This window comes from Rhynchophorus ferrugineus, unplaced genomic scaffold (genome assembly GCF_030347505.1).
Source record: "Rhynchophorus ferrugineus isolate W39M unplaced genomic scaffold, kcgeb_rfMv2 rfM2, whole genome shotgun sequence".
Taxonomy (NCBI): Eukaryota; Metazoa; Arthropoda; class Insecta; order Coleoptera; family Curculionidae; genus Rhynchophorus; species Rhynchophorus ferrugineus.
The window spans coordinates 35,185,049-35,198,086 of NW_027472581.1; the positions used below are offsets into that span (position 1 = coordinate 35,185,049).

General features: G+C 32.6%; 1 protein-coding gene across 2 annotated transcripts in view; it reads left to right on the plus strand.

The window, feature by feature from the left end:
- The window catches only part of LOC143190712 (uncharacterized), a 54,943-nt gene that overhangs the window by 27,373 nt on the left and 14,532 nt on the right, over positions 1–13,038 (plus strand). The window contains exons 9-14 of one of the 2 annotated variants that reach the window (XM_076395215.1): positions 1,431–1,502; positions 1,557–1,664; positions 7,029–7,198; positions 7,271–7,489; positions 7,589–7,663; positions 7,727–7,837. In XM_076395215.1, the coding sequence (XP_076251330.1) occupies positions 1,431–1,502; positions 1,557–1,664; positions 7,029–7,198; positions 7,271–7,489; positions 7,589–7,663; positions 7,727–7,837 (755 nt within the window). The remainder of the gene's footprint in view (positions 1–1,430; positions 1,503–1,556; positions 1,665–7,028; positions 7,199–7,270; positions 7,490–7,588; positions 7,664–7,726; positions 7,838–13,038) is intronic. The other variant, XM_076395216.1, reaches the window with a different exon arrangement.

A 13,038-nucleotide genomic window follows, 5' to 3' on the forward strand; every position in this document is an offset into this window, starting at 1 on the left:
TGTGTACTCATATACTACTGAACATTACCCAACTAGGATATTCCCCCAGTATCACTTTAATGAAAAGATATATGAACGAGTGCCGTAAAATAGGTTTTACGTTCAATGAAACAACAACAAGACTTGCAACAACTATTTCAACTGAAGAAAACGTGCGCCGATTGCGTAATTCCCTTACTGCAGCTTCACAGTATTCTTTACCTATTCGGTGTTCTAGATATATCTATTAATCTAATTAGTGTAAATTTATTATTAGATTTTGATAGAAACTTGCACTGAAGAATTAGTGGGACTATTTCCTAGGCAGATTTGGTTAAACAACGTAATTTTCACTAATGAAGCCCATTTTTATTTAGGATACGTAAACAAATGAAACGGCAAATGTTGGGCTACAAATAACTGAAAAGAAAAGCATTAAATATACTTAACTGTCTAATATGCTTTATAAGCCTATTTTTACGTATCCAATTTAAAGTGTATATCAATGTGGATGTGAAATATTTGGAGACCATTTTATAGAAACATTAAAGCCGTTAAACTTTTGGTATTATTCATTCAACAATTATTTTTATTTTCTTTATAACTCTTTGAAAAATTAACTTTCCCACTGGACACTCTGTATATTGGAAAAGGTAGTTTGTTCACTCTAAATCCCAATAAGCAAGTATAAAATCCATTATAGTTTTTAACAGTATTGTTAGAGTGTAATTGGATATTTTTAACACAATAAAACTCTTTTGTTTGAAATTACTATAAACAATATAACAGGCTCTATATTCAGCTCTACATTCACTGGATTCAACAAAACAAAAAAAGGAAAAGTGACGAAAACTTCATAACTCAATCTACTGCATTTTTACTATTAAATAGAATATCTAATTCATGCTGCTGCATATGAGATGCAAATTTGTTTTGTTTCATTGAACAAATGAGTAATCGTCATTATCAAGTAATTTTATGTGTTTGATATACAAAAACGAACGTATTGTTTTTGGCTTTTTCATATTTTGTTGAGTTATTAATGTGTATTAATTGCAACGATCACTTATACAACTAAATTATTTTAACCTAGCAATGAAAAAACTATTAAATTTTAAGTAAATCGGATGAATACTCAGTTTTACATTTTTATCATATCAGAAACAGTCAACTCAAATACATCAGAAAGTGTGTTTGAAAAAAATTAATGAAATTTATAACGGAGATAAAAGTAGACAGTTCGTTTGAATTTTAACTATATTCTCCCAAACAGTAGCACCTTATATGCTGTAATATTACAATGTCCTACAAGTATATATTATGAATCTAGAAATGTTTTTGTGTAATTTAACCAAGTAAAATATATTGGAAAAATCTAAAAACACGACATAACCTTATAACAAATAATCACCAAACATATAACAATACTAACTTTAAATCTGCTAAAACAGTTGATGGTGCCCAAGGCCAAGGAAGTGTTATCTTCGCCAATGAACACAGCCAAAACCAAACGCTGACCATACGTAAGTATTGAAAATAATTAATCTACATATAAGAATGTTTATATTTATTACCAGAAGGTGGCACCAACAGTTCGGGAACTATAAATATTAGTGGAAGTGAAAGTCAAGAAAACGGAGAAATTGAAACTCAATTAAATAGTAATAGAATCATCGTTGGACAAGGTAAGATAATTATAGAAACCTTTTACCTCAATAGAATTAAATTGAAGCGCCAGTAATTAATTTAGAAAAATCTCCTGTCGGCATTGTATGTTTTCAATGAAACTATTTATGTCTGATACATTGTATTCCAGGCTTTTGTCTGTTTTGATTTTACTATGCCAGACAAGATATTAAGCCTGAAAACCTTATTGATTAAGTTCAGTAATATAAAGGATATGCTTTACGAGCATTGTACAACATGAAATGGGTAGAATATCTATTATTTGATTTACATTTACAATGTTCTGCAAAAATATAATATGTTTTTAATAAGATGTGTGTTACCGAATTAAGATGTGAAAATGTATAAACTTAGGTGGGCTGTACCAATGACTATTTCTTTATTTCCTTGCAGCTTACATTATCTGATCCTGTTTATTTATATTACTAAAGAGTTACCCTACCTTAGGGCTAACTATTATTTATTACATGTTATTAGCATTTATTTTTTGAAAAATAATTTATCTCGAATAAAATTGACCAAGAAACTTTACATTTATCTCCTTGGCACTTGTTTTTTTATATTATGAGTTTTTTACAGTGGATAAAAGCATCTACTACAGAATTTGTCTTAGATCTTACATTGAAAATTGAATTTTGTGTACCGAATAACATAAAATGTAGCATAGTTAATAATGTCCATTCTATGCAGATCACTATTTCTGAAGTACTACAAGGCCTCCACAATACTTATAAATTATATCCAGATTGCTTTTCTAGACACAACCCAATATCTGCATACCATATGCCCATATAAGCTTTATTTATACAGCAGAACTTACAATACTATATAAATTCTTCTATATAACCAATTGCTAATTGCTTTAAAGTTAATATACAGTTATTCTTTCTTCATTTTTACATGAACTCTTCGGACGAAAAGTTGTCCAATATTAATCCTTTTTTTATCACTCTTAGTGGTTGCACAATCTGGCCAATTGGCAATAAGTATTTCTTATGTATATATTTAGTTAATTAGCGAGTACATTGGGAGTACATTTATTTATAAAGAAAAATAAGTGGCGACTTGTTGAATCGACGGCATAAATACTTTCATTCGTTAGCCGACTTAATTATTAATTGGCACAATGGTTAAGATGAGAGGATATTAATACTATTGCGACAGTTACGGGTTCGAATACTGTTGGAGCATGGTTGTAAATTTAAGTTTATGGTTGTTCTTAATTGTTAATGTACAAAAAGCAAGAGTGCAAAATCCTAAAATGAAAATAATCCAAGTTACGCCAGTAACCAGGCGGGCTAAGGCCGGATGTCTTCTAGGATGATTTTTTTGATTAAGTCGGTCACTCGCCACTAGGTAGTTTTAATGCCGAGGACCGTGGTTCGGACCCCACGTTAAGCAGTAGGTCCGTTCCAGATAATCGCTAGTAGGTAAAAAGGAGACACAAAAATATAACAAAAATGCATTCGTTATATTTTAAATCAGTCACTAGCATACAGAGTTCTTAGTATATCCAGTACCCTACTAATCGCTCAATAGAACATATGTGCACAATATATTCAATGGGAAAATTTAAACTTCAAAGTGTTATAAAACAAAAATAAATGTTTAGTGGCGGAAACTACAGCTTATTGCGAGAAGGGTCCAAAAACAAGTCAACAACGACATCAATCTTATATTATAACCAGTTGCAATCAATCGTCCGTCGTAGTCGCACCAGTCCGCAACGAAGGAAAATGTAACGTGCTTCTTGGTTAAACTAAAAAATTCAAACTTGACATTTCGTGTAGATCATACCAAAATTAATTATGAATGACTCCAACCGAAACAACAATATTATTACGCATTCGCTTCCCTTTTCAGCTGTACATATACCAAAATATCAAAATATCTTAAAAGCACTCCTTTAAACATTTTCGAACTTTCCTTTTAGATATTTTACAAAAAACTAGAGCACCTTGAAATATGTACATATATTTATAAATTGAAAAACACTTTTTCCATTGTCCTTAAGTTATGATATCTAGCCTGAGAGCAAAACGGGGTTGAAGGCATAAATGGGGCATAACGGCGTAACAAATAGCCGACCATATATAATCTGTTCGCATTCACCTGAGTTAAGTAGACATATAGAACAAGGTGGGTAGGCGAGGGGAGGGTGGTATGTTAAGGAAACTACAGGGCCAGCAAGCGATTTATCTCCGACCACGCGGTTTCTGGAAAAGTGAACATGGAAAACTTTCACTCGAACCGGTGCCATAACAATGGAGTCCAAGGCTGTACGAATTAAGGCTCTCCTCGATTACGTATTCGGTTTTGATCGTGAGCGAGCCGCCCTTCCCCCGGCCTACTTCTGTTCGTGTTACGCTCTCCGGCTAATAGAGTTATGAATATGGAGACTGATAGATTCGTGAACGCTGTTGGACAACGCATGTTCAAGGATGAAAGTTTTATTATGTGTAACACTTTCGGGCTTTTTTTCTTCAAATATGTAGGTCAATGCGGTTGTTTCTATTTTCAGACATTCCTTATCGGGAACAATTTAGCTCTTGCACGTTTTTATTGGCCACTACAAATTTATAGTTACAGAGTAGCTTAAAATTGAATACAATTTTTAAGATTATCACGAAAAAGAAAAGCGGTTAAGTGTATGATTAAATGACCCATTTAATTTTAACTTTAACGCCAAAATCCTTATTACCACTAACTTTCAGTGTCTTTAAATAAAAAAGTAATTTTACTCAAATTAAAGTAAATGTAATTGAATATCACATAATACGCAATTGAATATCTCATCGATATAGACTTCTCCAAAACTGGATCAGTCAGACTCCAGAACTATTTTGGCTATATTTTTTTCTGAAAGATATATTATCTAGACCAACTAGTTATTTATAATTGCATAATAAAATAGTATTTAATTGATATAAATAATATAACCAAACAATAGTATCAGTCAGATATAGCCCATCCAAAGAAGTTTTGAACATATGTCGCAATGTATCAAATTTGAGTTTCAACAAAATTCTAATCTAAATAAAATAATTAAACAAAAATACTGTTATCAAATATAATTTATTTTAATATATATTATATATTTACATATATTTAATCTCTGATAAAGCTAACATGAAGCTGATCTTGATTCGTCACCCGCTTCGTATGAATGGTTTTTTCTCGGTAATTTCAAGATTATATTTTTCATTTTTTGAGATATTTCAGTGACCGAGTCCATACTAATATTCAGTGCAGCTGCAACACGTCAAAAATATTTTCAATAGAAATCGCAGCAAATTAATATTTAACATTAAAAATGCTTACTTCTCTAACAAAGTTTACTGGCAAGAGGGTCCTCCATTATCTCGTTCATGTTCAAAATAACTGATTAGAGACGCCATCTGTTCTATCTGGCTTCGGAATTTTCAATCAAAGTACTAATAACATAAGCATCGAAATTTATCAAAACAAACAAAGCATTAAAACAACGTTAAGCGGTTTATAACCTCATATCACTATTGTTTTGAAGAATTTTGCATACGTTTGAAAACCGGACGACTTTGACCGGATAAACTATTCTTAATTATAGCCCCCTCAGTTATTTTTAATTTCTTCTTATAAGTTAGACAAGCAATGAACAATGAAGTAATGTGTTGTGTTTTCATTAAAGCATATTTGTCTTTTTACATTTAATTGATGGAAAGTATTGCTGTGGTTACGTTTCAAGTCATTATCTGGATGTATTTTTGGTATTTGGAGTATTGTATTAATAGCGCGGGCAACGATAGTAGATTCCACAATCTTAAACTTCCACCTATTTAGTCTATAACCAATTATGTAACTTAAAACACCATTTATGATCACCACAACACTCGACCAGGCTTTAAAATATTTCATCACCTAAAAACCTCACCTGGGTCACCATCGCCTAAGAAATGCTAAACTGTGGGCTCCTAATGAATAATTTTTAAGTTCGTATAAAATAAATAACTTGATATATTGAAAACAATATTACCGGTTCGAAAAATCCATCAGAATTATTTCTGAGCTTCCTGATTTATCAAATAAAATTTAACTGAAAGCCCGAGCTTCTGTCGTCCTTAATTAATATTATGGTCCTTAATAATATTACTATTATTAATAAAATAGAAGCCATATCAGCCAACTGCGCATGCGCCATTCCCACCAATTCTACTACCAGGACTCTCTCATAATTGTGGAGTCTCATTTAGTCCTCTCTCGTAGTACCATTTGTATTTGATTTCCAAATAGGCTTTACCTAAATTCAGCGCAATCACTTCAACAATCAAATTTTCATTTAAGCCATAACCCTTTCACTGAAGTATTCTATTTAGATCTGCAAATAGACAGTAGTCAGATCCAGATTATAAGATGCATGACAAAGTAATTCGAAGTGCAATTCGTTCAATTTGACAATCGTTTTTTGTCCATTGCCTTAAAAATAGGGAAAGTACTTTCACTGAAATCATATAACTTTTAAACTTAACTCCAGTTTGCTATTAAACTTTGACACGTGTCATTTGAATGTCAGATCTGAGACTTGTTGAGTTACATATAAATCTTTATTTCAACCTAAAATAAAACGTAACATTTTCCTTGGTTTATAACTACATCTGACCTAAATTAACTTTCACAAACATTAAACTATTAACAAACTAGGTTTTTAATTGTCCTTAGTAATTCAGCGATCTATTTAATGAGACATTAGTATTTATTAGGATAGTTATTATCCACAAGACATGTAGGTTACTTCAATAACTGCTCTCGTGTGCAAGTTATTGGGAAGTATACAGACTAAGACTAATTATACTCGTTATGGGTTCTAGAAGGATATCACGCTGTGTCACTTCATTAAATATATAGTGAAAAGCATTTAGCACGCGGCATTATATTTTGGAACCATTGAACGACTACTTGGATTCAGTAGGACTAAATAAACTTAAATACTGACATGTGTAACAATATTATGTTATCTTATGTTAACGTTTCTCTAACCAATAATTTGGATTAGGTTGTTTAATTTTAGTCCTTAAGGGAACTATTATATATTTACGGACGTATCTACAGAGTTATATCTGCCATCTTCGGATTATCGCAGATATACTTATAGAGAGACTGTACTTTTTAACTATTATATTTTTTGTGTATCCAGCTAAAATATGTTTCCAGTGGCAGATTTGATTAGGTTTACAATCATTTGATACACGCCAACAATCTTGCTAAAAATGACCTGACATTTGATTAATTATTTTTAAATAAATTCGTTTCAGTTTCAACAATAAATTATTGTATATTAATTTTTAAAAATCTACTCGAATATAATCACTTCCTTTCCAATTCGGTAGGATCTACGGCTGCTTCAGGACAGGACCTTTACTTCGTCGCATCCGGACCACAAAATCCCGAAGAGTCTTTGTTAGGCAACACCGATGACCTGCCTAAAAACTTAGTTGGCCCTGATTTCAATCAATCTGAAATAACCACATTTAGTCCAGTAACGGACCGCACCAAAGAAGTATATACTCTTAATTTAATATAAACTGTTATTAGTTGTAATATCTAACACTAACATCCAATAACTTTACAGATTCCAGACCTGGACACAGGCAGTGGCGAATACGATTCTTCGCCAAATATCCCAGATGTTGTCTACGTCAATCCTAATCGAGGACCACAAGGACCTAGGGGATATCCTGGACCACCTGGGGCACCTGGTGCTATCGGGCCTAAAGGTGATACAGGCCGGAGAGGCTTCGATGGAGTCTCCGGTGTTCCCGGTCCTCCGGGACACGTCTTTCTAATACCGGTAGGTATCGCCTGCTACTAATGCCCTTAATTATTGGCAAAATTTAAGGTATAACAAGGATATATCATGATTCTATACTATATTATTGTTTATTTCTAGACCAATCAGCAAGGAAACGAAAAAGGACCTGATCAAGCCGTGGAAGCTTTCCAGCAAATGTTAGCTCAACATATGGTAAATTATCTCAAGACCATTAACAACTATAATTTAAACTGCTTCAATTTAATTTGTTCGTAGATGTCAATGAGGGGTGTCGACGGACCGATGGGTTTAACAGGTTTACCTGGTCCTCAAGGGCCACCGGGAGCTGATGGCGTAAAAGGAGAACCAGGAGAAGTAGGGGAAGCGGTAAGTTTTGACTTAAATTTAAACAAGTTGAACAGGTCGATTTATATCGATATTACGCAGACAATAGTTGTAATTGACGAGATACTTATTGCATTGGATAAATAATAAATTGCCAGCTTCGTTGACGACTTCTGCGACGTCGACTCCTGCTGTTGCGATAGTCGCGCGTTCGAATCCTGCTGTGGAATGGATATACTTTATGCCTGTGATTATAATTGTAAATGTCTTTAGACAAGAATAGAATTTCCGTCAAGGAATAGCCATCTCAGTCACGCCAGTAACCAGGCTGGGTAAGACCGGATGTCCTCTGGGATGGTGTCTAAGTTAGTCACTGGCCAGTCGATAAACCTTTCCAGGTAAACCCTCGAGGTAAAAAGGAGACTTTAAAATATTCAAACCAAGAAAATAATTAATGGTATTATTTATTGAATTACTTCACTTGACGTAATAAGTTTACGGTAGTATTTTCTGAATAATAATAGAGGTAACAGAAATAGTTTGTGTCTGCTAAAATTACTTCAAAACGCTTACATGCGTTCTAATTAAATTAAGGGATTTAGTATATACTTCCCAATAATTTAAATATATTCCGGTCCAATAAGTACTTAGCTTCACCGACCGATAGCGCCATTATCGAAAGAGAAATTTACTATTCTGAAGTACGTTCTCGTAGACGAATCAAACTCGTAGTCTTGTTTTGGCCGCGTATGGAAGTGGGCGTGTCCGGGGATTCTAGAAAAATGGAAAAAGAGCTAGTATGTGATTCGAAATGAAAAAGCGCTTACGACGAGTCTTCTCCTTCGATGGTAACCATCGAAAATTAGTTTGACGAGTTTCAAAGAGGTCGCACGTCGGTTTTTGATGAGCCATGGCCCAAGTGCCCCGAAAATGACTGCCACGGGTGATAACATGACAAAAATCTACGATCTCGTATTGGCAGACCGCCGATTGAAGGTGCGCGAGAGACCTGAAACAGTGACAGTAGGCATCTCAAAAGACCACGTACGCAATATCCTGCGATGAGTGCCGCATTTGCTCACTTGCTTGCATAAGAACAACAGCGAGACCGCTTTAGTGCTTCATGCTTTGAACAGTGTTTGACGCTGTTTCAGAGCAACGCGAAGGAGTTTCTGCGTCGTTTCGTGACCATCGATGAAATATGGATCCACTGGTACACCAGAAACCATGGAATCGCCGAATTGCAGAAAAAACGATTTAATTCGACAAAGTTCTATTCTACCATGACAACGCTCCAGCTCACACCTCCGCAAACGCCAAAACCAAATGTGACCCGTGCGACTTCTTTTTGTTTCCGAACTTGATAAGTCACTCGCCGGGCATAAATTTGAGCCAAATGAGGAGGTCATCGCCGCCACAAAGGTCCAATTGGCTAATCTCGATATAACGTATTTTTCAGACGGATTAAAGAAGTTGGAGCATCGCTGGGTCAAGTGTATCGAAATAAATCGTAATAAAAATAAAATAAATCGTAAAAAATATAAGTATATATATAAATATAAGTATATATAAGTATATATATTTCTATACTACATATAGAAATTATTTTCTTAAGAACTTTGTATATAGTAATAAAATCCAATCGAATAGAGATCTTACTCAAACGAGTCTAACAGACATGCTATGTTCCTTGACATTTTCTTTGATATTTCCGCGAGTTAAAGTGGTCAAAGGTTGTCCATAACGATGTTCTCGACAAACCCTTAAATCCGACTTAAACGCTCTATGTCACTCGTAGACACCGGTCTATTTCAATTAAATTTATTTACCATAAACGGACGACATGTAAAGAATTAAATTATTGCATTCAATAATTGCTCTGTCATTTCGGTGATCAGAATTAATCTCTTTAAATCATGTTGTTCAACATCACCTGATTTCATTTTATGGGATTATCTAAAGCCAATGATCTAAACCAGCAAACCCACAATAACCCAAGCATTGAATGGGGAGATCCAAAACATCAATTCAGTAACATTCATATAAGATGGGTATTAAACATGTCGACAAAAGAGTACGTACGTGATAGCAAAAGCTGAGACAATTTCCCTGATATGTTATTCCATACAAGTTATGGAATATGGAAGGATAAAACTAAAAGTTTTTATTTTTCGGAAGGAACTAGCGACGTGTTGAACGGCGGTACAAAATGAAACTGAGAGTTTAAATATATTCTAATACAAACTAAACCCTTATGTCTAGACGTCGCACTCACACTATACAGTCTTAACATAAACACACTACCTCATTCCTTCCAAATGCATAGTCTCCATAGCCAGGGCCGTATCAGTATCGCAATATAACATATATAGCCATAGTCTATGTAGATTGTGATTCAGTAATATAATTACAATCTAAAAAACAACTGTATTCTTTATTTACTTCAAATTTTGTGTAAACTTTAGAACACCCTGTATTATTTGAAGATTTCTCCCCTTAGAACCGGTGTTTCAGTTACATTGATAGATCACAAAATATATACAGTAACAAGTCTGCTATTGTATAATATAAATTCGTAAATATATGGCCTATATAAAAGTATAATTTATGGCAACATTAAGAGTTCCATAAAACTAACCCCGTTCCCTGTTCAACACTAAAACAAGTCTGTATCGTATGTTGATTGGTTCGTCCTCTACGTAAGAACGCGAAACCTCCACCCACCATCTGAGAAAAACACGTGTACCATCTTACAATAAAATGATTTGTATTTTTGTCGCTTAAAATTTAACTTGAAATAACAATTCTGACCTCGTTTGTCACAACCACCACACAAGCTCGGCAAAAAGGCCAGCAGGAAGTCGAAATTTTAATTAGGCCCAAACCGAAAAAATATTTACAAGAGCGGGAAGTTTCGTCAATGTACTTTAAGTTGACTCAATTTTACTTATCATAAAATTTAAATAATTAACTATTGTGTCTTCTTTAGGTATCAACTCGAGTTTTGATTAAAAAAACGAGGACAGTTGAAGATATTTAAAAAATCTAGAGTCCATTTATTTGGGAAAAAAAAATATTTTATTTTATTATATGGTAAAATTCCTTTCGATAAAATAGACTATGCACATCATCAAAATTTACAATCTTACGCATCAAATTTAAGTTTTGATCATAGAATAAAAAAACTTAGAAGCGCATCTCTTATGTTAAAATTGGTTCTAATTTACACTCGAAATCCCCGAGTAGTTACGGCGGGAAATTTAAAAATGTTTAGCGGGAGTTTAAAAAAATATATTTTAATTTTACTGGAAAAATTAAAAAATAAATATATTTAAATATATTTTATTGATATATTACTATTGCATTAATTTTCCTTGACCATAAAGACATTGATATAATCACAGAGATATCTCCACTACCCAAAACACGTAATCCACTGATATTGTCTTTTCTCTAATATTTAAAACAAACCTAAAACAAATACTAAAATAAGATAACATAACCATTAATGGTTCTGTTGTATTATTTTTTAGAATCAACTAAATTAACAACCTACCTAAATTGAGGTACATTTTATCAAATATGACAGCAGTTCAGTGTATACAGTCAAGTTTCTGAACGAATGACCAAAATTAGAGGTTACTACTCCAGCAACAAAAAGCAACCTTATTCAGTATCTGCATTAATGTTCTTCTAGAAGGCAAGCAGAATATCTTCGATAACAGTTTATATCCTCTGCCACTGCATTTCAATAAGGATAAAGCCATTAGTTTTTCATCCTACCTGAAACGAAGCTAATGGGACAGGCTGAGTTATCCGTAAATGAACATATAAATTTCAAGTTAGAACCTCCACTCTCTAATAATAAACATAAGTTTCTTATTATGTACTTACTTCTGGGTCTCGTTGGGGTAGAAGAATCTCCTATATATCTATCAGCCTCAAAAAACTTATGTGATTATAATATTGCCATTGATGGCATATTTTCCTTGTCTTGTAGTAAAGATAAAGAATCTCAATAAATATAGCTTAATTATTTCAATGCAATAAATCATTACTATTTAATAAAATACTTACTATTTAAATTACTGGTAGGAATTACATCTTGTTTCAGTCATAGCTTTCCACATTTTGGTCTATAGTATTCAACTTTAAAATGATTACAAACTTTCCTGGACCTACATAGGAAATCGTAAGAGATCCCGATAAGGTTTTCTTTTTATTACACTAATAAATTAAAATACACGGAATAATCTAAAGCAATTGTCAAATATATATAACCACATACCGAAAAACTTGACGTAAATAAACAACACAAATTATATCACCTAAAAATGGCCGTTAACTGTTTGGGTTAGAATTATTAATATCGATGCCAAACGAAAGAGAAGCACACATATAGCCATTTAGTTTTTTTTATGCATATAGCTGTTGCATTTCGAGGAAACGGGGATTTCGAAAAGCTTAAACGTGGGACCCGATATTTCCATATAATTTTCACTTCTAAATTTCTTTATTATGGTTTTGGTTTATATTGACTCCAACATAACAATATACTAATGTAAATAATAAAAAATAATGAAAATCACATACAATACAATTTATTTTAACATTATAGTATATCTAATGTATATATAATCGAAGTATTTAAACTACTATTAAACAGCCACAATAACTTTTAGGTTAGGGTTGCTTTATTATATTTACATTTAACTTTTTTACACGCCATCTATGAAATAGAGTTCCAAGTGAATTTATGTATGTAATAAAAAGTAATTAAAAATTATATATCAAAGTAATATATTTTAACTTCATTATAGAGCATATTTACCTTTTTACATTTAGTTCCTGTGTTTCCTCGTTAAGTCATTTTGATATATTTGAATATCTCCTAAGTTTCTCCTGTTAAAAATATAATTTACAAAATTATATTTAATAATTACATTTTTCCTAATGCATTTGTTATATCTGTCTAATGATGATGTATATTCTAAACAATTACACAAATATCAATTCCTGACTGACTATTTAATGAATTTGGTATTTTTAATCAGAATTATTACAAATTTTAAACAATAGTTTAGTAGTAAAAATATATCAAAACAAGGTCTAAAAGAACGTCTGCCGGTTTATAACCACTGATTATTGTTATTAATATTTTGAATAATTTTGCAGATATATGATAAAGGTGTCGACCAATACCACCACAAATGGGATTTTATTTTATTCGAATTATAGACCCA